General features: G+C 32.8%; 1 protein-coding gene across 1 annotated transcript in view; it reads right to left on the bottom strand.

Moving 5' to 3' along the window:
- The window catches only part of Hr38 (Hormone receptor-like in 38), a 153,205-nt gene that overhangs the window by 27,956 nt on the left and 97,292 nt on the right, over positions 1-27,957 (bottom strand). Inside the window, exon 3 of the mRNA XM_072525880.1 lies at positions 1,554-1,666. Coding sequence (XP_072381981.1) covers positions 1,554-1,666 — 113 coding nt within the window. The remainder of the gene's footprint in view (positions 1-1,553; positions 1,667-27,957) is intronic.

The raw sequence follows: 27,957 nt of genomic DNA, 5'->3' as shown, positions 1-27,957 counted from the left end.
TAGGTACCATAATATTTTAGGTCATATACCGAAAGATAGGTAGATCAAGGTCACACCTGCTTGGATCTGTCCTACAGAGGATAGACCACGGCAGGTGGAGAAGCAGTTACTCACTCATGTATCATAGTATGCCGAATACTTTAAGTGCCTTGTCTTTCGAGAACATTGTCGACCAATCGCATGATCTTTACTTTGTCCGATTGTCCGCAACGGACAATATAGTGTCGTGGTGCGACGCCATACCACTAGCGAAGGTTCTTGAGCGTTCAGGACCACATTTTCCTTCTATTTTTGCTTGAATACATATAGTAAATATATATTTAGGATTTCACATAACGTGTGCAAAAAACTCTTTTTCAGTACTTCAATTTCCTTCCTTTTACGGTATTCTGAAAATCTCCTTTGTTTAGTGCTATGCCGGCATCATGTAAACCTCAACATTGTTTTAGTGGCAGTCCATACTTCCATTCTATATAGCAGAATGCTGAAGACTACAGAGGCGGATACACTAGGTAGGAAAATATGGAAATTTCCCCAAAATCAAAGAAAACCTATTATTTATGTATTTTATGGGTTTATATTTTTTATGTCTTTTTGGTTTTTCATTAAAAATTCGCCCCCCTCTAACTTAAAATTTCCCCTTCCAAGGCAAACCTCTAGATCCGCCACTGTGAAGACATTACAACGTTATAACCACATTCTTAGGGATTTCTTAGCGTTCGGGTGGCTAATACCTTTTGCATATTCTTAAATGATATATCTTGCTCTACTCGGTTTTAATATTCTGAAATAAGTCCCACTTTTCTTTCATCCAACGGCCCTAATATTTGTATGATTTACTCTCCTCACTATCTCTTCGTCTATCCTGATATTATAATCAGTTTGTAGCTATACTTTTTTTTTGTATTAGCTTTTAAACCGTTTGTTTACTATGACCTGTTACCGCTGATATACGAACCTATAAATCATCTTTGTCAGTAGCTAGCAAAACTATGTCATTAGCATATCTTAAGCTCTTGATGGCTACTTCGTTGGCAATCAACCTTTTGTTCTGTTTTCCACAGCTTCTCCGCAAATCTTTACGGCATTTAAATAAAACATTTTATAAAAGGCAGAGAGAGCATACATCCCTGTCGTACCCCGATTATAATAGAAATTTCTTCAGACGTCTGATCTTTAATTATAATGTCAGCTCTGTGGTTTCAGTACAAAACAGCTGTCCCAAATGTCCCAACCATCCAGATCTATGTTATTCAAAATAGCAATTAACTTCTCTTCTTTAAAAGTGTAAAATGTCTTCCCATAGTCGCCAAAGCAGGTATATACATCAATAATAACAATTTTATATATTTTAACTAAGTAAGATATTAGACAGATTGATAAGACTACTTTTCTGATATAATATATACCGTTTAGAGATGTAATATGTAATGTAATGATTTATGTTCTGAAAAAGTAACAAATGTGAATAAAGAGGGGAAACATTTGACAATGCTCTTTCTATATTTGGAGTATGATTTATAAAAAATATTTTTTTTGTAACTATTACTCACCTGAGATTGCAGAAGTAGCATACTTGAGTGGGGACTACTGGGTGCTGAAGGCTGAGCGCTTTCTGCCACCAATAATGGTGTGTTGCTTACTTCGCTCTGAACTAAGAGCGTGCCTAAAAATAAAAAAAAACATATAATTGTTTATACGTAAGTAGCAATAAAATATTTAGGGTAATAAATTAATGAATTGGTTTCATAAAGTCACTGGTTCAGGTTTTGTAGTAGCGAAGCAATTGACAGTACCACTGGGTTGTTATTTTTCGTTTTTGTTTCAGAAAAGATTTGACATATCAGTTAACATTCAAGAATTGAAATTAAAAGATGATATATATTTTTTATAACTAAATAACTATGTTATAAAAAAATAACTGCGTATGTAATTTGGTAGAATATAAGTATGCAATTTACAATTGCAAGACGAATTCTATACTTTGACGTTTTTGCCTACAAATTAGAAGCCGTTTTTCACATCCAACTTTTAAAATTAAATGAATTCTAAAACTTCCTTTCTAAAGGGTTTTTTCAGAGGTATAGAAATGTAAGTTGGCAACACTTTTTTAACTGGTAGCCATTTTGACAGCTGTCACGTAATTTATGTTTAGTTTGGTTTGGCATTTCAACACTAATAGACTGACGTCTGACCAACGCTTCCAAATTGTGCAAATTTCTTTTGAAAACCATGGTTATGTTCAAATCGCGCACTACATCTATTATATGATCAACATAATTGTCCATCAGAGCAATTAGTTCGATTAACCATGGAACGTTTTTGCACCACGTTTACTCTAAATGATCATACGCATTCAAAGAAACATTGTACAGTGAGTACAGAAGAGGTTGTTGCCGATGTAGAGCGTAGCATTGAGGAATATTCGAATCAGCCTATCCGCCATCGTGCACAGAAGTTGGATGTATGTCCATTCACTTTATGGAAGATTTTACAGAAAGATCTTAATTTGCGTGCTTACAAAATCCAACTCGTGCCAGAATTAAAGTTACACTATCACGTAGTAAGGCGTAGATTCTGTAAATGGCCCAAAACGAGATTGCCGTTGATCCTGATTTTCATAAGCGAATTTTGTTTAGCGATGAAGCTCACTTTTGGTTGATTGGCTAACAAACAAAATTGCCGTATTTGGAGTGAAGATAATCCTCAAGTGTATGTTGAGACACCAATACATCCAGAAAAACTGTTTGTTTGGTGTGCTTTGTGGGCTGGTGGAATCATTGGTCCGTAGTTTGATTACTGACTTTTTGATTCCTTATTTGAACAATCATGATGTGCAGGAGCTATGGTTTCAACAAGACGGCGCAACATGTTACACAGCTCGTGTCACAATTGATTTATTGAAAGATCCGTTTGGTAACCACATGGTTACACGCTTCGGACCCGTGAATTGGCCTCAAAGATCGTGCGATTTAACACCGCCAGACTATTTTCTGTGGTGATATGTAAAGTCGCTAGTCTACGCCGATAAGCCTGAAACGATTGACCACTTGGAGAACAACATTCGCCGCATTATTGTCGATATACGGCCACAAATGCTCAATGAAAAAGTCATCAAAAATTGGACCTCTAGATGAGACTACGTCAGAGATAGCCGTGGCAGTCATATGTCAGAGATAATATTTAAATCATAATGCCAAAAGATTATCTTTTGAATAAAGTCAATTTACAAAATCATCTTTGTTTTATTCCATTTTAAAGTTCTACGCCTCTAAAAAAAACACCCATTACTTTCTTCTCATTATTTTTTCAAACGGTACGACTTATTTAATGTATTTGATTTTCTACCATCAAGATTTATACGCAATATTTGTTTTCCTATTGATGTTGCCAGCTTTGAATTTTATTAGTTATCTTTGTAAGCGTCCAGATTTGTGAATAACAAGTAAAAGTTCTATATGTCATATATAAAAAGTTTATAGTTTAAAAGTTATTAAAAATGTTAAGTCGCGAAATTGAAAATCGAAGAACATTGAGTCCTCATAACTTTTATATCAAGCACATTTCTCTAACAATTGCACATAAAAGGAAAGTTTAAACCTATTTTGATAATTTACTACCAATTTTTTTTATATATATAACATATATAGCATTTTTATTGTATTTTTACCGTACTTTACGATGGTACCAGTCGTAAATTTTCAAATGTTAAAATGGGGTACCCACATGGGTGAAAATGGGGGAGATGGGGTACCCACATATTCATATTCAGCGAAAATTGTTACATAAAATACAATAGCTTTTAAACATCTACCCTTCCATGCATACAGTAAGGTACCCAGCTGCCTGACTATGATGGATTAAATGTTTAAATTCAAATTTTTTTTAGTTAGACAGATGGGTTTCTGTATACATGGAAGTGTACACTTCCATTCCCATGCATAACACTGGTAATATATATTACACCAAAGCTATAGTATTTTTCACATAAAAATGCGTGCACGTCATTCAAGATTTACGACGTCAGAACCCCACAGCGTTGCCAAAACATCAGAATAGATAGTAAGTGAGGAATTTTTAAAATGTCAACTATTTGTCAAACTATTATATTAACAGTAAATACACTCAGTTTTAAGATTACTGCAACACACTAAAATACATAAGAAAACATTTTAATACAAAATTATATATTCTAAATTTGAAACTTACCACTTTAAGAGCATTAATAATAAAAACGTCCCGCCATTATTACTTATTCAAAATAATCTATGTTATATCAAAGCTTATTAGCTTTCTACAGACTATTTAGTTGTGTTGGCACAGCACAATCACAATACACAACAATAATTAGTTTTTAAAGCTATTAATCTAAATTTAATATGTATTTATAAATACAATTTAATAATATATAATATATTATGATTAAATTGTGTAAGAAATCAAAACATAAACAAAATTCTTACTCTAAAAAGGCGGCAACACTTTAAACAATTTTACCACACGCTGAACTGTCAAAAAATTTGAAGTATTCTCGTATCAGGTGCGTACAATTGTCTAACATATTTAATTAAAATTATTATTTTGTGAAATCTTAGACTTAAAGAATTATTTCATAAAATTTATATTATTAATAATAACAAATGATTTTGGTTATTTAATCAATATAATTCTAAAATTCCCAATATAATAATGATTACATTTTTCTGATTATTACACCATGTTGACGCCTATGAAAGATCGAGCAGTTCCGTATGGGTTTCGTATTATTAGCTGTGTTAGGAAAATTTGAACTCTAAGGTTGACGTTCTGGAAATTTTAAATATAAGTGACGTCACTTTATATAAATTGTGACGTGCACGCATTTTTATATGAAAAATACTATATCTAGAAGCAAACAACATACGACGGCAGAATTTCTGAAGCTGAACGACATTTGAATAAAAAAATTATCAACCAATGACTTCCAAGAGAATTGTTCACATCCCGATGTGAATTAAAAACGAAAGAGATGTGGGCCCTGTCCGCCAAAAAAATGATAAAATGACTAAGAATTCATGTAATAATTATAAGATATCAATACTACTACTACTACTGTAGAGCCAATGTTTGTAAATAATGTACAGTGTAACTTAATGTTAATGTAATGTTAATGTACAGTGAATTAAAACAATGTCAAAGTTTGTGTGTTGTAGTTTTTTATGTTATTTTTTTGGTTTATTTAGGTTTTTTATATTCTGTATATTTGATGTTTAATTTTCCATAAATATTTTATAAATATTTTAAACAATAAAAAAATTACGCTATGTTTAGTAAACCGTTATATTATTTATAATATTTTGACATGTAATTTGTAATATGTTTGATAACTAACAATTTAGAAAAACAGTTTTAAAAAATACATACACTAATGTAAAACGTATCAAATAAATTATATTTAAAATAATTTGTCATATTTTAAAAAAATATTGGCAATACAAAATAGATATTACAAGGGGTCTACCTGGCACTACATATAGTAGTTATGTTCCAGAAAGTACACGTCAGGGGTAGAAGATTAAAAACCTAATTTTCACTAACACCAGTGTAGACAGCAAGATAGACTACAACTCTTGTCCATAGAAAAATAAAATTTGTCTGATCTCTCCCTTCCGTACCAATATCAAAAAATGTGCTTTTGTGGAATGTAACAATGAAAGATAACTGGTAATTTTGCCAAGTCTTATTTATATAGATTTATTGCCAACATTAACACAGATACAACTGGTTCCTAAATTCCTATTCCATAAGTTCCTATTTTGTAGAAAATTGAGCAGTGTAATTTGAAGGATAAATACTTATTATTTACATATCGTCACTGTCATCACCAAATCTTAAAATTTGTCAAGAACTTATTCTGTTCAACCTTAAAAAATGGCTCCACATGCTAGCAAATAACTAAAAGCAAGAATTCTAACGATATTAGAAGATGGTTGGTCACTATCTGCCGTAGTGAACCATTTTAACGTAAGTAGAACCACAATTTTTCATATTAATAAAAGATGAAGAGAACAAGAAACTCTCGAAAGAAAGCAAGGTTCTGGAAGACCAAAAATATCTACCGCTCATGAAGATCGTACGCTTTTGGAGATATTAGAAGAGAATCTTCTGAAGATGCGAAAACTGCAAGAATTATGTCACAGTTTCCGGGAAGAAAGACAACAACTTGGCGCAGAATTAAAGCATCGCGTCTTAGGTACCGAACTGCAGCAAAAAAAGAAGCTGTTACATCACAATAGAAGCAATCAAGACTTCTAGGACAGAGTAATATTTACAGATGAGAAAATTTTCAATCCTCTTAAAAGGGCAAAATTGAGGTGTATAGACCAGATAATAATATATTTAATCCTCTATGTGTTGATAGATATCGAGCAGCTGGTCATTTTAGCGCCAATGTATGGGGATGGATTTCATCTAGAGGAATGGGAATGGTATGGCGTATTGAGGGCAGGTTTGTTGGGCAGACCTATCTGAATATTCTAGAAAACTTTATGTTTTCCAGTGTAAAACAGTTCTATCTAGAAAATAATTTTATCCTCCAACAAGGTAATTGTCGTGTTCACACTGCAAATATAATAAACCAGTGGCTCCAGAATAACAACATCGGAACCTAACCATGGCCCAGCTACAGTCCAGATTTAAACCCAATCAAGAATGTGTGGGGGGTTATTATAAAACGGTTGTATGGGCGTAATTTTTTACCTCGAAATGCTGAAGAGTTAAGGCACGGTGTAGAGGTATACGGTAAACATGTTAAGGAAGAGCTCTCTGAAGAAGACAATTTCATAGTTCCTTTCACGCAGATGGATCAAAAACTACAAATTGTTATCAATTCTGATGGAGATATTACAAAATATTAATTTTATTTTTACATACCTAAATTTAGTATAGTTTTGGTCTTTCAGACCCGCGCTTTCTTTCGAGTTTCTTGTTCCCTCCTTTTTTTTATTAATAGAAAAACAGTGGTTCTGCTTATGTTAAAATCACTCAACCGACACAACACAATCATTCGTCAATACACAACACCAAATAGTACCCAGTGAGCACCACACATACTCCTTAAGAGTCGAATTAAATATCACAAGGACAGGAGGAGATTGGTTTTCTGTGGTTTCCCAATCTCATTGCACAATGATACCTGATCCTAGGTGAGGACACAGCCACAGCTATCCTCCACGCGATTTTCCAAACAAATAAATAATGGCCAACAATCTGAAAGGAACCGTTTTCCAAGGAACTTGTGCTTAGTAGCGGGCTTGGTCCACACGGCTCCCAGCTGCTTCTAAACGGTCACGGTTATTGTTCTTCTGACACTTCTGCTTACAGCGGCGATACCCGGTCTTAGTCCTCACATGAACCAACCAAGCACTACCCACCAAATAATAAATATATAAACCCATTCTTGAAGAAGCGCAGAGCTTAAACAAGGTTAAAACAGGTATACGTACTCGCCTCTGATAGTGCACAGTTATCTTTTAATTTGGTTACAATTTTTGCTTTAATATATTGTTGAGTTAGGTCGTTTGTTTTATTCCTTAATAATAATGAAAATTAAGTTTTTTATTAGTATTATAGTATTATTAAAATAAGTTAACTTAATAAAAGAAACTATGAACCAAGCTACAGCTACATACTACCTAAATGAAAATGAACACACGAACTTGTACCATTAAACAGGGGAGTCAAACAGGGAGATACTTTATCACCCAAACTGTTCACCTTAGTTTTGGAGGACGTTTTTAAAAACCTAAATTGGAAATATAAGGGAATAAACATCAATGGCCGCTACCTCAGTAATCTACGATTTGCAGATGACATAATCCTGATAGCTACTGACCTACAAGAAATGCAAACCATGCTTTTAGAACTACATACCGAATCTTCTAAAATAGGACTGAAAATGAATTTAAACAAAACAAAAGTCATGCACTCCGAAGACACCGTGACAATAATAAACGATAAAGTTATAGAAAAAGTTGAAGAATATATATACTTAGGACAAAAAATAATACTAAATAGGGAAATTCAAACTGAAGAAATAAAAAGAAGAAGAAAGTTAGCTTGGGCAGCATTCGGTAAACTGAACTATATACTCAGAAATCAACAAATTCAATTACATCTTAGATCTAAAGTTTTTGATGCATGCATTATTCCGATATTAACTTATGCGACACAAACATGGACAATCACAAAAAAGAATATGAATATACTTAGAGTCACTCAATACGCGATGGAAAGAGCAATGCTAGGTATATCACTTAAGGACAAGAAAACAAACACATGGATAAGACAGAAAACCAAAATCACGGATGTGGTGCAAAAATCATTAAAGTTGAAATGGGAATACGCTGGACATGTAGCTAGGAGCGATCTAAACAAATGGCACAGATCAATTTTAACCTGGGGACCATACCAACACAAAAGACCCAGAGGCAGACCTCCTACGAGATGGACAGATGATCTGAAAAGGACTGCCGGAAAAATTGGCTACAAGTAGCGTACAATAAAAAACAATGGAAAGGAAGACTTGAAGAGGCTTATGTTCAGATGTGGACGTGAATGGCTAGACGAAGAAGAAGAAGAAGAATAATGAAAATAATACCAACAACCTTATTTTATGTAAAAACTATCATTTATATACTCTTTATGAAATGCAGGAATTCAAAATAATATCAAAATTTAGACCTTAATAATTATTACAATTTATGAATTAACATATCTAATTACTTGTTTATTTTAGTATTTGTCTATCATAATAAATATAATATAATGTCAGACCAATCAAATACACTGCTCAAAATGATCAAATCTTACTAAGAGTCTTATCAGTCTTTTAGGAACAAGCTGTACATGTACAGCTTTGTTAAAATGTAATGATTTTAATTAGTCTAAGAAATGCCAAACAAAACTACGTACCTATTTAAAATCGTGTATTAAATCAAATCTGTCAAAACCTTAAAAGACTATTATAGTTAATAAAAAGTCTGGCGATATTGATATAATAATATAGGAAATATTTAGGAATGGAATAAACATTCTTTTAATATTATCAATTTTTATTGCAAATAATGAAAGCGCCACTATTAAAAAAGATTTTTAAATATGTTACGGATCTATGACATAAACTTTTAATACTAATTGCCTCAGAAAAACATCGCATATCTGAAGTACAGTCTCCTCTTTGGTGCAAAAAGAAATTATAAAATCAAGTACAGTAGATATAAAAGTGTAAAGCGATTGTAGCAAACCGTAAATAAACAAGCGTATACACGACAGTTACGTATCGAAAATCTTATTAAACAATCAGATGGTTATAGAAAAATAAACAAGAAAACAGAAAGACAGTGTCGTATCATTCAATTAACAGGAGAACTGCGCTAAGAGCCATAATATTTAAAACAACGTTGATAATATGATGTAAGCCAAAATGTTTAAAGAAATTGTCGGGATATAGGAACAAAAAATTTCAGATGTGATAAATATGCTATATAAAATCTCCGATATAAGTGATAATGTTATCTTACCATTTGTAATTGCGATATTTATATATTTATACAGATAGGTACTCACCACTTTCTACAAAGTCTTGAATCATTCGGTCGAAAAACAGGAATTAGACATTCTCTTAGGAAGACCTTACAACATTACCACCACAAAAATTGAACTAGATCTAAACGGTGTAAAGTTACTGCGCTCGTTTTTATAGAAAACACTAGGGGTGGCGTTTGCGAAATTATTATTGTCCCTTGAGATCAGAATCGTTGATATTTAAAGCCCCAGGCAATCAGGACTCCAAAGAAAGTTATGGCCCGTGACGTTCTGCTTTGTACGAGCTACTTGATTAGGACACAACATATTTATAAAACATATTGTGCATAGATTTTAATATAGTTAATACTTCAGTGAATCATTTAGGAAATTTATACGATATCGTATTGCGTAATACTAGGGGAAAATTAAATTTTTAGCAGATGAGTCTGTTAAAAGTTACTGTATTGAAATTTAAAGCACATAATGACCTATATATGTACTGAAAAATGTTTACATTTGTTAAAAATCTTCTTGAAAGTTATCCAAAATTGAAAAATAAATTTTTTATTTACATTTAAAAGTTGTATTTTGTAAAAATTGTTCAATTCAAATTTCAACCGAACATGTACGTTGCATTTTATGGTTGATTTTCAGAAACTTATGTGAAAAAACTGGAATACTACAAAGATATCATGTTAGAACAACAAAATTTTACAGTTTGTAGATTTTTGATTTATTGGGGTCATTTGGTCTTGTATACCTTTTCATATTGTGACTTCACCTAACCTAACAAGAACATTCATCAACAGAATAAATGAGAAATACATATAAGTAATAAAAATTATTAATTATATCAGGCAATATAAAAAAACAAACGATATACTCATAAAACTAACATTAGAAGCCAAACTAGAAAATTTCCATGTCATTCAGGTATGTATGCCCACAACAGATGCCCCATATAAAGAGATTTACAAGATAGAAAACATCTTGAACGAATTCCTACAAAAGAAGCCAGTCCATATTATTTGAGACTTAACCGTGAACGTAGGAAAGATTGAAAATGAAACCGATTTTATAGATATTGTTGGGTTATTTGGCTTGGACATTCGAAACAGCAAAGGAGAACGTCTCCTACAGTTGCCAGTGAAAACAATTAGTGATAACAAATACACTTAATAAACACCACCCAAGAAGGATATTAACGTGAACTAGACCAAATAACGAGCACAAAAATGAAATCTACTACGAAAAAGATGAAAAACCTCAGTAATAAACGTAAAAGCTATGCCTGAAGCATACTGTGGATCAGGTCATAAGCTGCTAAACATAAACTGCAGGTTCAAACTACACACTAGAAATATGCATCAGACAAAACATGCAATCAAAGAGGCAGAATCAATTATTTTACTAGAAGAGGACTCTCAACTATCTAAGACACAAACAAAAACCCCAAAGATAGACCGCATACCGGAGGAAACTCGAAAAGTAATGAGCGAGATTGACATAGATGTAAACTGGATATGTGCAACATGATGTGGATCACAGGTAAATGTTCTAATGAGTGGTGCGAATCAACTTTTATTACTATATATAAAAAATGATCACTAACCATATGCAGCAACAACAGAATCATTGCTATTATACCTCATGCAAGCAAAATCCTGCTACATATAATCACTAAACGAAGAAAGACCTATATACTTCTAGATACAGCCAAAGAACAATGCGGATTCATACCAGGGAAAGAAACGTGTGAGCAGATATTGAACACTAATAAATTACACAAAGGCGTTCGATTTAGTAAAATGGGCTCCTCTCTGGAGTTTAATGGAAAACATGGGAGTATCTAACCATCTGGTTAACCTATTAAAAACTATTAAAAAAGTGAAACGAGTATCCCTAAATTACTTCGGTCAAATAGCCAGAAGAACGGAGACTATGGAACTATTCGAAGTAGAAGAAAAGGTCGAAGGCCGAAAAATGAGAGAAATATCTCTAATACGATAGGCAGACTAAATCATGAAGATTCTGGTCCTGAAAAATCCCTACATAGAGCTGTCCATCTGAGTTATTTCCATCGTATTGTATCATCTTAGGTTCTTTTTAACCTCATTTTAATTTTCTTATTCAAGATTCTTAGTTCAGTTTTGTTATGATCTTAATTTCCTCAAATTGTTATGCTTATCTCTTGATGGTATTTTGTGTGGTGGTTTAATTTTTTGTTTTTGTTTTAAGCACCAGGACAGTATTTATTTTCAGCTTTTTTCAATGTTTAAATAATATTATTGTTCATTTCATTGATTATGATATTCTTTAAGTCATGTGTAGCCAAACTAGTCTTAATGTTTTCTTCATAAAGTGTTACATCTTCTGGGAACATCCATCTTACAAACTTCTTCTTGAGGATCATTTTTGTTCTTTTTAATTTAATGTTAAAAGTGGTTTTTGCTCTAATTAAACTATGGTTAAAATTAGAATTAATCTTTTTCTTGAAAATTATTCAAAACTGTTACATCCTGAACTATATCTTTCCATTTGATATTATGAAACTAATCTCATTTTTTGTTGGTTGGTTCGGACTCTTTCATGTCCACTTACGTTGGGTTTTTTTTCTAAAAAATGAGTTCATTACAAATAATTTTCCTGATGTGAGAAGTCAAGAAGCCTGTTACCTCTCTCACTTCTGCCTCATCTTGTTTTTTATAGCTGGTCTGATATCTTCATAAAATTGATCTGAGTGGTCGTAGTTGGTGCGTAAGCCTATGTAATTTTAAGCTCCTATCTTGGATTTAACTGAATATTAAAGTAAATGGCTCTGGTATTCTTCTTCTTCTCGTGCCACTCCTAGCGGAGATTGGAAATCATCATGGCGTCATCAAATCGAACTACACCCGAACCATTCACGTAGATTACGAAGCCACGATATTTTTCTTCTTCCCACATTTCTTTTGTCCTTAATTTTGCCCTGTATGATAATTCTTAAAAGTTCGTATTTTTCACCTCTCACAATGTGCCCCAAGTATTCCATCTTTCTAGTTTTTATCTCATTTAGAATTTCGCATGGCTCTGGTATATACACTTTTTATTGTAATTATGTTTGGTGCCCATTTTTTATGGATTAAAATACCAACTCCTCCGACAAATGACTCTTCGTTTCCTCTAAAATGGAACATATTTCCAGTATTATTTGATCTTCTCCTCGACGCCTAACTTCACTTATACCGACTATATTCCATTTTATCTGTTTTAGTTCTTCCTCCAGTTCTATCATTGATGCTTCTGTTGATTAAGTTTGTACGGTATAGGCACATATATGCATTTGTCGTTTGGTATGGTCGTCTGATCTCTTTCGGTGATTCTTAGCACCCTCTGCTCCAACTCTGTTCTGACCGCCACCTTGGTCAGGGAAATTGGAACCGCGATTGTGCTAAGGACCGTACACTTGATGTTTCCATCATAAGGGTAAATTTGGCCTTTAAACGCCACGCTGTCCAAGCGTGTTAACGAGTGTTTTTGTGTGTTTTTGTGATTGTGTCGTAGAACAATGAAGTGACCCGTCTGCCCTCGGAAACCTAATAGCCATTCGGGGTCGGAAGAAACAAAAGTTAGCCAAGAGAGGCTGATACGAAAGATTAAAGGGCATTTCACTCAAGACAAGTTGAAAAAGAGTAAAATGTGAAGGCCCTTATAATCCGCCAGGTGCTTATGAGTATTGATACACTTTGTGTTCCAGCTCATACCTGGGGGTGATCACTACAGACTGAATGGCTCGTCCAGCATGCCATAGCATGGAGAATATGGCGCACCTCATTTTTACAATGAAGATACCCTCACTCCATGACCCGACAATACGAGTAAGAATACTACGAGATAAATCACCAAACTGGTATAGAAATGATAATCTGTATATTCAATAGGAAGGTATTCGAGGAGAAGAATCATTATTGTAGGAAAAGAAGAAGACTTACAATTTATATTTACGAATTAGAATTAATTTAGTTTATAAATTTAATATCATCATTAGCTATACTGCCATTCAGCATCAATTGTGGCGTGTTAACAAATATGCCACTAATAACTGTTTTAACATTTTTTCTGTAGTATAATTCCACAATTCTATAATTTATATATAAAGCTGACAAATACATGTTGCAATGTCATTTGCAGTAAGTGGGTGCGAGATATACATACAATAGAAAGTAAAGAAATATCTTGAAAACGTGTAAAAAACAAATTATTAATATACATATTTTAATAATTTAATATTCAACAACGGTTATTTTAATCTTGGTAACACGAATTGCTGACCATCGCTATTACCTAAGAGCTTAGAAAACTGTTGTTTAAAAAAAATTAATTTACTGTACGACCATCTAATTTAAAATATGCAAATTATCAGCAAAAATTATACAGTGTTGGAAAAATTACGTAGTATTTGAATTACTATTTTAAGAATTATTGGTCAGTAGTTTTCATTAATAAAACATTTGCCAAATTTATCTCTCATTGTAAAAATGACATGTTAAAGTTATTCAACAACAATAATTAAATGTGTCGAATAGGAAGAGATGTTTGATTAATATAAAACATTGTTAATATATCTAGCAAAAGAATGTGATTAAGCAATTTGAATAAAACTATGGAAAGTTTTAAAGAAATCAGCGGTAAATAGCTAACGTTTCCGTCAGGTAAATCGGACTCCGAAAATATATGATCGGTTAAAAATCTAGTCGTTGTAACGTGTCCAAAAGCTGATTGTTTATAAAAACACTCTTTTAATTATAGTATCCAGTAGTTCTCCTGACAAACGAAGACCGGAAATTCCTCAGATAATTTTAGGACAATTTAACCCAATTCACCTAATCCGAAAAGGCTTCCTAAGGGAGCTAGACCCTGTAATTACTTTTTTTTAAATACATCCAGAACGCTTTCATTTAGAAAAATGAAAACTGCTGCGATTATTTATCCTCCAGACTTGAATCGATTTCATAATTTCTAGTACCGATCATAGGCATCCGTTTTGGGTAGGTCAACGGTTATTTTAACGCATAACTTTTTTGTCTTTACCTTTTAAGTATTCGTCATACTAGATTATTAAATTTTCAGGTATTCTAGTAATAAAAAATTCTGTTATTCCAAGTCGATAGGATACACCGTTGTTCAGAAAAATTGATTTGAAAATTTTTCGTTTTTTAGTCATAAAAGTTAAATTAATATTTTTTGCACTAGTTGGCTTTGACTTGTCAAGAGAAGTATAACCTACGCTTTTTATTGTGAAATTGTGGTCGTTTCGCGAAGTATATCTTTTAGTTTTTTTACTTTGTGGCGTTCAACAATTTCAATTCAACAAAAATGGTTTTTAATATTGAGGAATACGCTGATATGCTTTAGTTTATGGCGAAATGAGGTGTAACGCTCGAGCAGCACAACGTAGATATCCTGAAAAAAATTCCCAATCGTAATCCCACCCACTCAATATTTACAGCTCTTCATCAACGATTAAGAGAAACAGGTTCAGTGGTCCCAAAAATAATGAGAGGACGACATAATTATGTAACAGCCGCACATGAAGATGTTATTTTAATGGAAGTTGAGGAAAATCCAGAAATTAGTGTTCGAAGTCTATCTGCCATGTATAACACAATTTTAAAATCTTTCGTAGGAAATATCTTCACAACGAAAATTTATATCCTTTTCAGTTTACAAAGGTACAAGTACTAATGGTACTGAAAAATTCGCTAGATAGTTACAAAATCAGAAAAACCAAAATAATAAGTTTTTTCAGGTATATTCGACAAAGCTACATTCACAAAAAATGAAATTTTTAATGTGCATAATGCACAAATAATTCTTATGTTGGTGGATAGTAGTAGTTAAAGATTTTCTACTTGGGCCTGTGGAATTGCCTGCTCGTTTAAATGGTGCTGATTACTTACATTTCCTGCAAACTGTTTTACCTAATTCATTAGATGATGTGGCTTTAAATATTCGGCAAAACTTATGGTTTCTTCATGACGATTGTAGGACCCACTTTAGTAGGAATGTACGAGACTTTCTTGACAATAACTACAAAGACCACTGGATTGGAAGAAGCGGTCCAGTTGCTTGGCCAGCAAGGTCGCCGGATTTTAATCCTTGCGATTTTTGTGTTTATTGACACACAAGAGAATTTGTTTATTCTGGCTAAGATACAAGAATTTAAAAATAACTTTGGAATTTTTGCAAGAATTCGGCGTTTTCTAAGCAAAAGGGCAATTTAATGCATAGAAACTAATGTTCATCACATCGAGCATCTTTTGTAACTATCTACTTTTGATACCTGTTTTTTTGTGTTAGTTTCATTCCATCGTAATAAATACTTTGTTTTTAAAACCCTTTAAATATAATTTTGTTTTAATTTGATTTTTTTCTAAACTTGGTTCACGAATTGTGTGCTGAATCTATTGAAACAAAAGATAATTTATAAAATTAATTAAGGTACCTATTAATTTAACTTGACTTTATGACGAAAAAACGAAAAATTTTCAAATCGATTTTTCTAGAAAATGGTGTATCCTACCGACTTATAGTAAGAGTACGTTTTAGTAGTAGAATACCTGAAAATTTAATACTGTAGTATATATATATATATATATATATATATATATATATATATATATATATATATATATATATACCGAGTTTATTACAGCTGCTGCCGTTTCTCGCAACCTAGCTTCCAACGCTTGCGATCGTTCCAGTCATCTACTTGTAGACCCCTATCTTCCATTGCACCTTTTACTTCTTGTCTCCACGATCTTCTTGGTCTTCCCTTTCTCCTGCGGTTGGTGGGGATCCACTGTAACATTCTCTTTGGCCATCGTTGATCATTCATCCTTTCTACATGGCCATACCATGTCAGCCTTTTGCATTCTATAGTTTCCAGGACGTCAATGTCTATGCCCATACGCTCTCTGATTTCAGTATTCCTTACTCTATCTCTTCTAGTGAGTTGGCAACATCTTCTCCAATAATTTATTTCCATTGCTTTTATTTTGGATGCGTCATTTTTATTTATTACCCAAAGCTCTGAACCATATGTAGCAATGCTTTCTATGATACTTTTGTATATCCTAATTTTTGTGGTTCGGGTGATGTGGTTATTCCAAAGTATACTATTCAGTTGACGTATTGCTGAATTTCCTTGACCAATTCTAGTAGCTATTTCTTTTGCATTCCGACCATTGTTTGTAATGTTTACACCGAGATATTTATAGCTATCAGTATTTTGAATTTGTTTGCTTCCTAGTTCTAAGTGCTTTCCTTCACCTCCCACTACTACGTACTCTGTTTTTGATGGATTAATTGATAAGCCCCACTTAGTATATTCTTCATCTTCTTACTGTAGTATTTTTTATTAAAATCTAATTTATTGTCTTTATTTATTATAAAAGGTTCTACATTTATAACACTTACAAGTTTATTAAAGTCTTTATTACGATATTCACTAATTTATTTCACAATATTTATTTATATTTATTTCCGGCTTACAATTTAAACTCGATATTCAAAACTAGAACTAGAACTAACTGTTTTTACCAAAATTCCCTCCTTAAATATAAATTACAGTTAATCGAGAATCCCTTCGAATTCGGACGGCGACCCTCTCGAAAAGTCAGGTTGGCAAACAGGTTTTTTAGCTGAGCGCCGAACTTACTAGAATAGAATAGAATTAGAAATAATATGTTTACAGTTTAATATGAATCATATATTTATCGTAACAATACTCTACTTAAAAGTTAGGAAGAAAAAATTTATGCATTAAAATATGCGTTGACCTACCCAAAACGGACGCCTATGACCGGTACTAGAAATTCGCAATTAATGGGGTCAATTCAATTTTGGATGATAAATAATCGTACCAGTTTTCGTTTTTTCAACTAGAAGCGTTCTGGAAGTATTAAAAAAAAACTAACTGCAAGGCGCCATCTTCAAATAGCTCTAGCTCCCTTAGGTTAAACACAGGCAGGGCGGTTTGCTCCGCGTCTGCGTCTCGTCGGCTGCCGCGCGGCTTAAAACACATTAGGCGGTTTAACAGTGGCAGTAATTTTGCCATTGTATTCGGTGTTGTCAAATTTAGTCGAGTTTTGGACGTAGAATGGTATAATGATGTCTCTAGAATCATCTAGTGAAAGTGACGACGATTTGTTTTTCCTAATAAGTGCAAGTTTACCTCATATTAGATCAAAGAAGAAAAAGAAACGCAGGTATTGGATACATCCCATAGTAAATGAACGAAAAAATAAAGGAATGTTTTATATGTTAGTTAAAGAAAATAAAGATGACCCAGAAAAGTTTTTTAATTTTATCCGAATGTCTAAGCAATCTTTTCAAGAGTATTAGAAATTATTAAAGAGCCATGTTCAAGAAATAACACCCATATGAGAGAAAGCATATCACCAGAAGAAAAACTAATAATAACACTAACGTAAGTTAACTACGTAGTTGTCACATACTTTTTAAGTATCTTAAAAATATATTTGTAATTTTAACTCGTTGACTGCGCATGTTTTGTGATTTTTATTATGTATGCATTATTTGTGTGTTTTGTATATTTAGTTTTTAACAATGTTTCTCCCGTTTGTTGTATTTTTTTAAATACAAAAAAAAATATAGGAAAAATAAATTTTATAAAATAAATTTTTAATTTTAATTAACTTATCGATATCTATAGCTTCCATAATATATACAAAATTTGGAAAACACTCACAAAAGCAACCAAATAAAACCGCTGCAAAACAGTCACACGTCTGTGTTGAAGCACGAGATATCTATTACTGATGTGCCGCCAGAAGTCATAAAACCGCCGACGGCGCATGGTACTCAGCATAGGCAGCGCGGCGGCCGACGCGGCGAGCTGACGAACGACGGCTCGTCCGTGTTGCACAAAATAAGTACCATAGACGAGAGACCGCTTTTAACACCGCCGCGGCGCAAACCGCCCTGTCTGTGTTTAACCTTAGGAAGCATTTTCGAACTTTAAATATTTTTCTATAAAAAGGCCTACCTTCTCTATTCTATTCACTTTCCCGAAAGACCTATTTTCAACTGCTAAATAAGAAACTCCATTTGTGCTAGCATCTCTATTAGTTAAATTAACCAATCTTATTTTGGTAAGTGAAACGCATTCATTTCCTAATATGTCTTTGGTTTTTTCTATTTTCACTTTTGACATTTTTACTTTATTTTTCGACTCTCTGTCGCCCGAATTTCATTGTTACTGTATTATAGAGTCCAAGATTTGACTGGTGTAATAATCAAATTTTGTCTTTCGACACGTTCTCTACGCTACCTCCAATGACTCCAGCCATCATCATAAGGAATTTGACTGTGCCGAAAGCCATATCTAGTTAATTTCATTAACAGCTTTATCTAATTTATTGTGGGAACTTTTGCTTTCATTCTCAGCCGATTCAAGTGATGTTACTTTTAAGTTAAGACAGTTATATAATAATACAAGAATACAAGAGATTGACTATAGGTACGTCATAGAAATTATTACTTAATACTTAAATTATTCTTTTATTATAAACGTTGCATATTTCATTATTCATTCATTATTTTTTTATTATTTAATGTTAATAAATATTTTGTGCAGTCTCTATTTTAAACATGTTTAAATGGAAATGAATTAATTAAACAGTAATTTTTTGTACTTTTTGTACATTTAAATCTCTCATTTAATTTTATGTTTTTTTATTTTTACCAGTTACTCATTTTGAAACGACTTAAGTTAGTTATCGTAGTTCTCATGTTTCTTATGCTATAAACTTTAATGATATTTGTTTTATATTAATTTGATTACTCTATTTGAATAGTTTGTGATATTTATGATATTTGAGAATTTCAATGATCCAAACTTAAAACTCTACCATCAACCCAGGATTGATATTTCACGCGCCGTTGGATCCCGTTTTCAGTTAATCGGAATATTCAAATATACAGGTAAATCTTTTTCTAAAGGAGCCTATCTTCTGGTGATGTTGGCGACCACATTGACCCATATTTCCATTCTATTCACAGCAGCTCGAAATAGATCAGTTAACGGTAGACCAGTACATTTCCCAAGATTGGCCAGCTAGGATATACGTCTGCACCCAGGCCTCTTTACAGGCCAAACAAGTCAATATTACTACGATTAATAATATTGCAAGAAACAAAAATATAAAGAAACTTTTTTTTGTATATAAAAAGATTAAAATAAAATTATTTTCGAAAGCGAATTGTTCTAAATTATTTTGCATAAGCTTTTCTCGGACTTATATCTTTCATAAACAACAAATTTCTCTATTTCGCAGCATATTATTCACCAAAATGTCTATTTTTTTATTGTCTGTTTATTGAGACCTTATCAGACAGTGCCAGAATCAAAAAAAGACTCCTGACTGTCGATTCCTACTGTGAAGGAAGACAGATAAGACAAATTTTCGTGCTTTTTGGTACAAAATATGCTATATAAAACGAATTACAGAAAATTATTTCTCTAATATAATGGGTATTTTCATGCATTTCAGCATCTAGCGTTGTCTATTTTCTATCATGTAAAGTAAATATTCACAGACATGTCTTATATAATCAGTCTTCTATACCATGTCTTCTACCAGGTCTTTTTGGAAGTAAATTGAAAGTAAACAATCTTTTATATTAACTGATTGATTGTTGTTTCGGCGTTGAACCTACCTTAATTATTTTAACTTGTGTTCTCTGACTTTGCATCAATTGGTACCATACCTAGGTTTTCCCTAATAAATTCATTCTTAATGTTATTCTTTTCTTGCTACTTCACTCATTTATTTAAACATACTCATTTCCGAAACATATGTTCGTGTTTTTTCTTCCTTTTTGACTACCCTATCTGTAGATGACATTTAATAACTGATATGAGTAATATCCCTATATACAGTGTGTAAAAGCCAAATGGAATTAATTCATTATTTAGGTTACTGTACATATTTATAAAAAATCCCGAAACACGTCAAATTTAAATTATAACTTGACATTCTTTAACGTGAAAATGCAACCCCTACCTTCAACCCCCTTAGAATGACAGGTACAACCCCCAATTTTTAAAATAGGAAGTATAGGCTTGTGATATATCGTTTGAAAGGTCTTTTCATTTTCCATTCAAAAATGTTGTCGCTTTCAAGTTTATTAAGATTAATTAAGATAAAATAAATTAAAGTCATGTGGTTACCGAAATTCGCTACAATACAATCAAAAACTACAATGTAATGCAAAACGTAATAAAATGTAGAACACGAAAAAGAACTATGAATGTTAATGAAGTAGATGTTCAAAATGTTCACCGCGAACGTCTTGGCAACATCCTAATCTCAAATAAAACTGTCTTCTAACATTATTTAACATAACAGGCGTGATCGACCTAATCGCAAGCGTTATTCGTTCTTTTAAGTCATTTAAATCAGAAGGTTTAGTTTTGTACACATGGCTCTTCACATATCCCCATAAAAAGAAATCTAATAATGTAAGATCAGGTGATCGCGCTGGCCATTCAATCGATCCTCGCCTCCCTATCCACCGATTGGGAAATATTGTATCGAGGTACTGCCGGACATTAAGTTGGTAATGTGGTGGTTCTCCATCCTGCTGAAACCATATCGTATTCGCTGGAACTTAAGGGTTTCCTGGATCAGGATATAAGTTTGCCAACGTTGGAATGACATCATTTTGAAGTAGTGCCAAATAATTGTTGCCATTTAAGTTGCCCTCAATGAAAAAGGGACCAATGATATTGTTTCCTACAATCCCTGCCCAAACATTAACCTTTTGAGGGTATTGAGTGTGTTCTTCTCTCATCCAGTGAGGATTTTCCGTGGCCCAGTAGCGGCAATTTTGCCGATTAGCATGACCGTTAAGTGAAAAAGTACACTCATCAGAAAACATAACGTCTTCTAATTGGATAATATTGTCATCCAACATGTCCATCATTTGCTCACAAAAAACGTTCTCCTATCAAAATCGTCTTTCATGCGCTCCTGAGTAGGTATCATCTTATAGGGATGCAATTTATTTTCTTTTAATATATTTACTATCGATGTATGGCTAGCATTGAATGTAGTGGATGCCTGTCTACTCGATGTATGTGGATTTTCCTGAAACTCAAGCAACACATCTAATTTGAGTTCATCACTCAGTGCATTGGTAGCTGCTTTTTTATCTGCCTTACATGACCAAACTCGCGAAACTGCTTCTCTATTTTACTTATTGTTCCTTGGGATATAGGCGGTAAATTAGGAAATTTCTCATGAAATAGGCGAGTTACTTCCTGTTGTGTTCGGGTGTTATCTCCGTAACCAATCATTTGTAAAACTGTTATTTTATGCATTTCCGTTAATCTAACCATTTTTCAGAATTGAATTGAACGAACTTTTTACTTAAATTAAAATACTGACAACTTAAATAGAACAATTTACTAATGCGTGTTAAAATAACGTTGCCACGGAAATTCTTTAAAGTTTTTTAATGGTTACCATCTAAAAACCACATTGCTATGGTTTTTGTTCACTTTCTCATTATCAAGACCTAAACGGGAAATAAGTTTTGAGTATATTTTAGCGAATTTCGGTAACCACATGATTTTAATTTATTTTATCTTAATTAATCTTAATAAACTTGAAAGCGACAACATTTTTGAATGGAGAATGAAAAGACCTTTCAAACGATATATCACAAGCCTATTCTTCCTATTTTAAAAATTGGGGATTGTACCTGTCATTCTAAGGGGGTTGAAGGTAGGGGTTGCATTTTAACGTTAAAGAATGTCAAGTTATAATTTAAATTTGACGTGTTTCGGGAATTTTTTATAAATATGTACCGTAACCTAAATAATGAATTTATTCCCTTTGGCTTTTACACACTGTATAGAGGGAACTCGTTTTTTTAAATATGCTGCATATTTTGAAAAAAATTTTGTGCACATTAAATAAGTCGTGCTTAGATATCATATCGTCCATTTCGTCACAACTTTCTCCCACCCATTTTTTTTGGCTAATTTTATCTCTATTTTGATTCTCTGCTGTAGACGTCTATATTTTGTTTCATTTGATTTAATAAGTCGACGTTGTTCCATCAATTTCAAAATATCTTGTGTCATCCATTTACTTTTCTTAATTAAGTTACTTCAACAATCGTTGTTTGTAAATATTTCGTTAACTTGGTTTTTAAATTTATTCCATAGTTCCTCTGGATCTTTTAGTTGTTTTCCGATATTATTTATTCTGTTGTTAAATTCTTGCTTAATGTTATCTTGTTCTATTACCTATACCATTAAAGTTAATTACATTGGTTTTGGGTTTTTGTCGCTGGACTTGTTTTAACCTTAGTTTAACATTTGCACAAGGGGTTGGTGATCAGATTCAATATCTGCCCCTGAAAATAAAGTGAATTCTTTGACGGCAAAAGTATATAATTTTTTTTGATTTCTTGAAGACCCAGGGCTGCTTATATCAGACGTTTATTATACTGATCACGTCGCCTTCTTTACAGAATATGCAATCGGGCATAACTTTGAAGTATATTGGTTTTGAATGGTCGAGTATTGATTTGGAGTAATATTGTTCTATCCGAGACTTATTCACTTTTGATATTATTAATATACCTACAACATTTATGTGATGCGGGTGTGTGATGTAACCGGAATAATATCCTACTACCATCGTTGTTATAAGTTTCTGACTCTAGTCATTTTAATTTGCTGATTTCCAATAGATTTATTTTCATTATTTCAATTTCCGAATTGCGCTTTTAAGTTTAACACCCGCAAAAAGACTTTTGACATTTCATGTGCAAATTCTCAAATTAGATTTTCTTATTTGTAGAATTTCTTCTGTATGATGTACATAAAATTGGTACAAGTAATTATATGTAGTAACATTAAGTACGCACTCATAAGACACATTTGATGGTAAAGTTCAGTTATTTAAAGGCACAAAAATTATGTGCTTGGTGTCGAGCTACTGTATTTCTCTAAAAGTTATAGTAAGCTACATGACCAATCCACTTGTGCAATACCAGAGAGAGTTTATTGATTTTTTATTACCGAAAATAAAAATGCGATGGTGCAGAGGAACTTTAACTTTCACGAAACAAAAGATTATTATAATAGATTGACTATAAATAATCCTACTAGAAAAAGCACTTACCGTGGGTGTAGATATCATTCGGACCAGATTTATTGAACAATAATTTTTAATTATACAAACATCCGTTATCTACGTCTTGCTTTTTTAAAATATAGAATTATAAATTGAAAATGTTACGTAATAAATGTAGATTCAAAAAACTTTATTTACATGCATTCTGACATCATTCACATTCTTCAAATGAAATTGAAACTTTTTAAAATGTCTCAAGCAGTTTCACAGGTACATTTTTCTATTCGCAGTATGAGTCATTTGTTGATACATTCTAAACTGTACAATTTGTTTACCAGTGGTAGTCTAACTGTAGGTAGGTACAGAACCAGGGTACATCCATCTATGTAATTTTTACCTACGTGTGTAGTAGTTTCTTAGGTAAATTTAACTTTTTTGTACTTATACTTGATAAAATCTTTTTAATTATACAACTTTATGAAAACTCTAAGATACCAATATATCTAAGAAAATAAAATAATTTTTTATTTCTTATATTTAACACTTCGCTGAAATGTCGACTTAATAGCTATTATCGTTTTGCTTTAATCACTTCTACAGTTTTACTTCAGTAAAGCTTCATTTCACTTCTAGACACAATGAGACGACTTAACGCCTTTGAAATGTGGACCTATAGAAGAATTATGAGGGTTTCCTGGGTAGATAGATTACGAACAATGAAGTACTGAGAAGAATAGGTAAAGAGAAGGACGTTGAACTAACAATTAAAGAAAGAAAGCTACAGTATCTAGGACATGTGATGCGGGGCGAGAAGTATGGCATCCGACTCATAATGCAAGGAAAGATAGATGGCAGAAGAAGCATCGGAAGAAGACGAATTTCATGGCTCAAGAACCTGAGAGAATGGTTTGGATGCAGCTCAAAACAACTTTTTAGAGCTACTGCCTCAAAAATTAAAATAGCTATGATGATTGCCAACCTCCGTAGCGGAGATGGTACCTGAAGAAGAAGAAAGCTTCATTTACTTTTCCTCTTAAGATAAAATTCCCGAATTATGTGAGGTCTAGTCAATGAACAGTATATTATTTGACCACAAAATACAAATGGTCTAGCCGGTTGAGATGGTGAAAAATGCTCCCAGCGGTATTTCAAAAATAATAATACCATGCTGTTCTATATCAAAAAGTATTCAACCAAAAAATATTTTAGGTAGGTATAGAACCGGACCCAACACACTGCCTTGTGGAAAACCTGCTCTAATTTCTTTTAAGTCTGAAAAACAGTCTTCTTGCTTAATTCTAAAATATCGTTCTTTTATGTACGATTGTAAAAGTTTAAGAGTACTGTTTCAAGGAAGACAGTTGAACATACTTTCTTTTTTTCTAAAGATCTTTCAATAATATTCGTGATTCTGTGCACTTGGTCGATTGTTGAGTGCTTATCTCTAAATCCGAATTGATGTGTCGGAATCAAATTTTTTGCTTTAAAATTGGTTTTATTCTCTTGAGGAGCAGTTTCTCAAACAGCTTCGATATTACAGGGAGCAGAGATATTGGTCTGTATGATGAAACCTCATGTGCTGGTTTTCCTGGTTTAGGAATCATAATGACTTTCGCCATCTTCCATATCATTGGTACATATTTTAATCAGAATGCAGCATTAATAAAGTTAGTGTTAATTTTATGATAGCTCTTCGGGGGAGCTTTTTCAACAGCTTACCCGTAATTAAATCATAGCCCGTAGCTTTCTTCGGGTAAATATTTTCCCTTATTTCTTCCATCACTTCTTTTGGTGTAGTTAGCCGAATTTCTTCCTCTAATTGAACAGGTTCCTCCCATCCTTCTTCATCCTCTTGAGATTCATTTGGTTTGAATGTATTTTTAAGATATGCAGCAAATAGCTCTGCTTTTTGTGCACTACTTCTAGCACAATTTCCATTTCTAGTTTATTAGGCGGAGAGTGAATAATAGGTCTTTTCAGTCTTTTAGTAGCTTTTCAAAAGGAATAATCTATACTACCGTCATCTGTTAACTCCTGCAATTAAGAATTAATTGAGTCATTCTTTAATTCTAGGATAGTCCTTTTGAGTTGTTGAATTACACGATTTAGTTTAATCTTATCTTGAGGGGACCTTGTTTGTTGCCAAATTCTTCTCAGCTTTCGTTTTTCAATTATCATGTTTCTTACTTCCTTTGGATAATTGTTTCCTTTTAACCTAGGTTTCAGTGTGGGAGTATTTTCCCATGCTGCTTGCTGGATATGGTTCACCAACAATTCTGCTTCTTTATCTAATTGCTCTGTGGCTTGTAGTGGTACACTTAGATTTATTTTGACTTCAAGGCTCAGTTTAAAACTTGCCCAATCCGTCAATTTGTTTGTTATTGTAGGGTTACTTTGTTTTTTTAATAATCTTGTCACTCATGGTTAGTACTATGGGTGAATTATCAGAATTTAAATCTCAACAATCGTCAATGTCAAGGAAATTAGCTGAAATATTCTTAATAATAAAGAAGTCTATTAGATCAGGGATCTTGTTTCTATCTGTAGGCCAGTAGGTTGGTCTACCAGTTGAAAGTGCTTTACACTTATGTTCTTTGATAGCTAACAAAATCTCCTGTCCCTTAGTGGTGGTTATTCTAGAGCCCCATTGTGTGTTCTTTGCATTAAAGTCACCTCCAATAATAAACCTTTCCCCTAAGCTTTTAAGGAATTCAGTATACTGCTTTTTTTTAAAGAAATGGTTAGTTGGGCACTATATTGAACTTCATTTATTTCAAAAGTTTTAGTTTTTAGGTTTACTGTACTAGCTTGAATATATTCGGTTTTATATTCCAACTCTTCATGATGGTAAATACTATCTTTGATGATGATTGCGCTGCCTCCTTTGGGCGCATTGTCATTATGTACTGTGTGGTATACTTTGTAAAATTTTACCTTTGCCCTTTAAATCTAATGTAGGACTGATTTGTGAAATGTTTCTACGTATTTAAATGATTAAAAGGTTACTTCAAACAGTCAATTTAAAACTTTTTTTTTTAGGAGAGAGAGCGAGAAAGAGTTTACTTGGACCTCATTCCAAGAATGTGGGTTATATTTCTTTTCGCAAAAAAATTATCGAGTCATCTACGTCCTATCAGTCAGTACTCTGAATCTGCAGCTCGGCTATGATGTCCTGGTTTTTTACTTTTTAATCAGATATACCACCTAATTGTTTTTCTTTGTGCAAAATTCGTTATTTTTTTAGAGAAATAAATAAAACAATTAAAGCAATAAGAAAATATATAGGAATGTATAAATAAGAGAAAACGAATTTGCAAAGTAATTATTAATATTAATTATTAACAAAACGGAAAACTAAAATCAACAAGCTAAAAACAAAGCACGAGACACAACTACGAACAAGGACTAAATACTAAAAATAGTTAAAGAAGTCTACAGACCTCTATAGATTCAGTGAAACAGACAAAAGTACCCAAGCGCCAGCTACTGCAAAAAACCGGAATATAAAACCAAGGATCAGATTTGATGCCTGATATAATACAACCAAAAATCACAGACGCCTTAAAGAAAGTAAAAAAAAAATAGTAGAGCTCCAGGTAAAGATTAAATAGTGAAAGAGGCAATAAAGCATCTTCTTCTTCTTGTAGTGAATATCTGTTTCGGATGTTGGCGACCATCATGGCAATCTGAATTTTGCACACTATTGCTCTAAAAAGAAGATTTGTGTTTGTCGTGTTGAACCACGCATGTAGATTTCTCAGCCAGAAAATCCTTCGCCTCCCTGGTCCCCGTTCTCCTTCTACCTTTCCCCGTAGAATGAATAGCAGCATCCCATATTCTTCACTGCTCCTCAGAATGTGACCGAGGTATTCGATTTTGGCTGTTTTTATTGTGGTTAACAGCTATTTTTGTCCTCCAACAATAAAGCATGGAGGACAAAAACTAGTTAAAAAAATTAAACTGCTTTTCAATTTCTGTCTTTACAACGTCATTGTTCCATCAGAATGGAACAATGCCATAATGATTTTTACTTCACAAGAAGGGATACAACTCAAATTTAGAAAATTGCACAGGTTAACAACATTCTTTTTAGAAACTTTGTTTACTTAAATAGCTAATTTTTATAGATTCTTATGTGTTGAATATAAATCTGACATTCATTTTATTGTATCACCTATAGTATTTAATTAATTTGCTTTTTATTATATAGTGTAAAAATCCTGTACAATATTTG

The sequence above is a fragment of the Diabrotica undecimpunctata genome, chromosome 3, assembly GCF_040954645.1.
Source record: "Diabrotica undecimpunctata isolate CICGRU chromosome 3, icDiaUnde3, whole genome shotgun sequence".
Lineage (NCBI taxonomy): Eukaryota > Metazoa > Arthropoda > Insecta > Coleoptera > Chrysomelidae > Diabrotica > Diabrotica undecimpunctata.
Note: the sequence above shows the minus strand (reverse complement) of the source record. Positions and strands in the feature narration are given on the sequence as shown.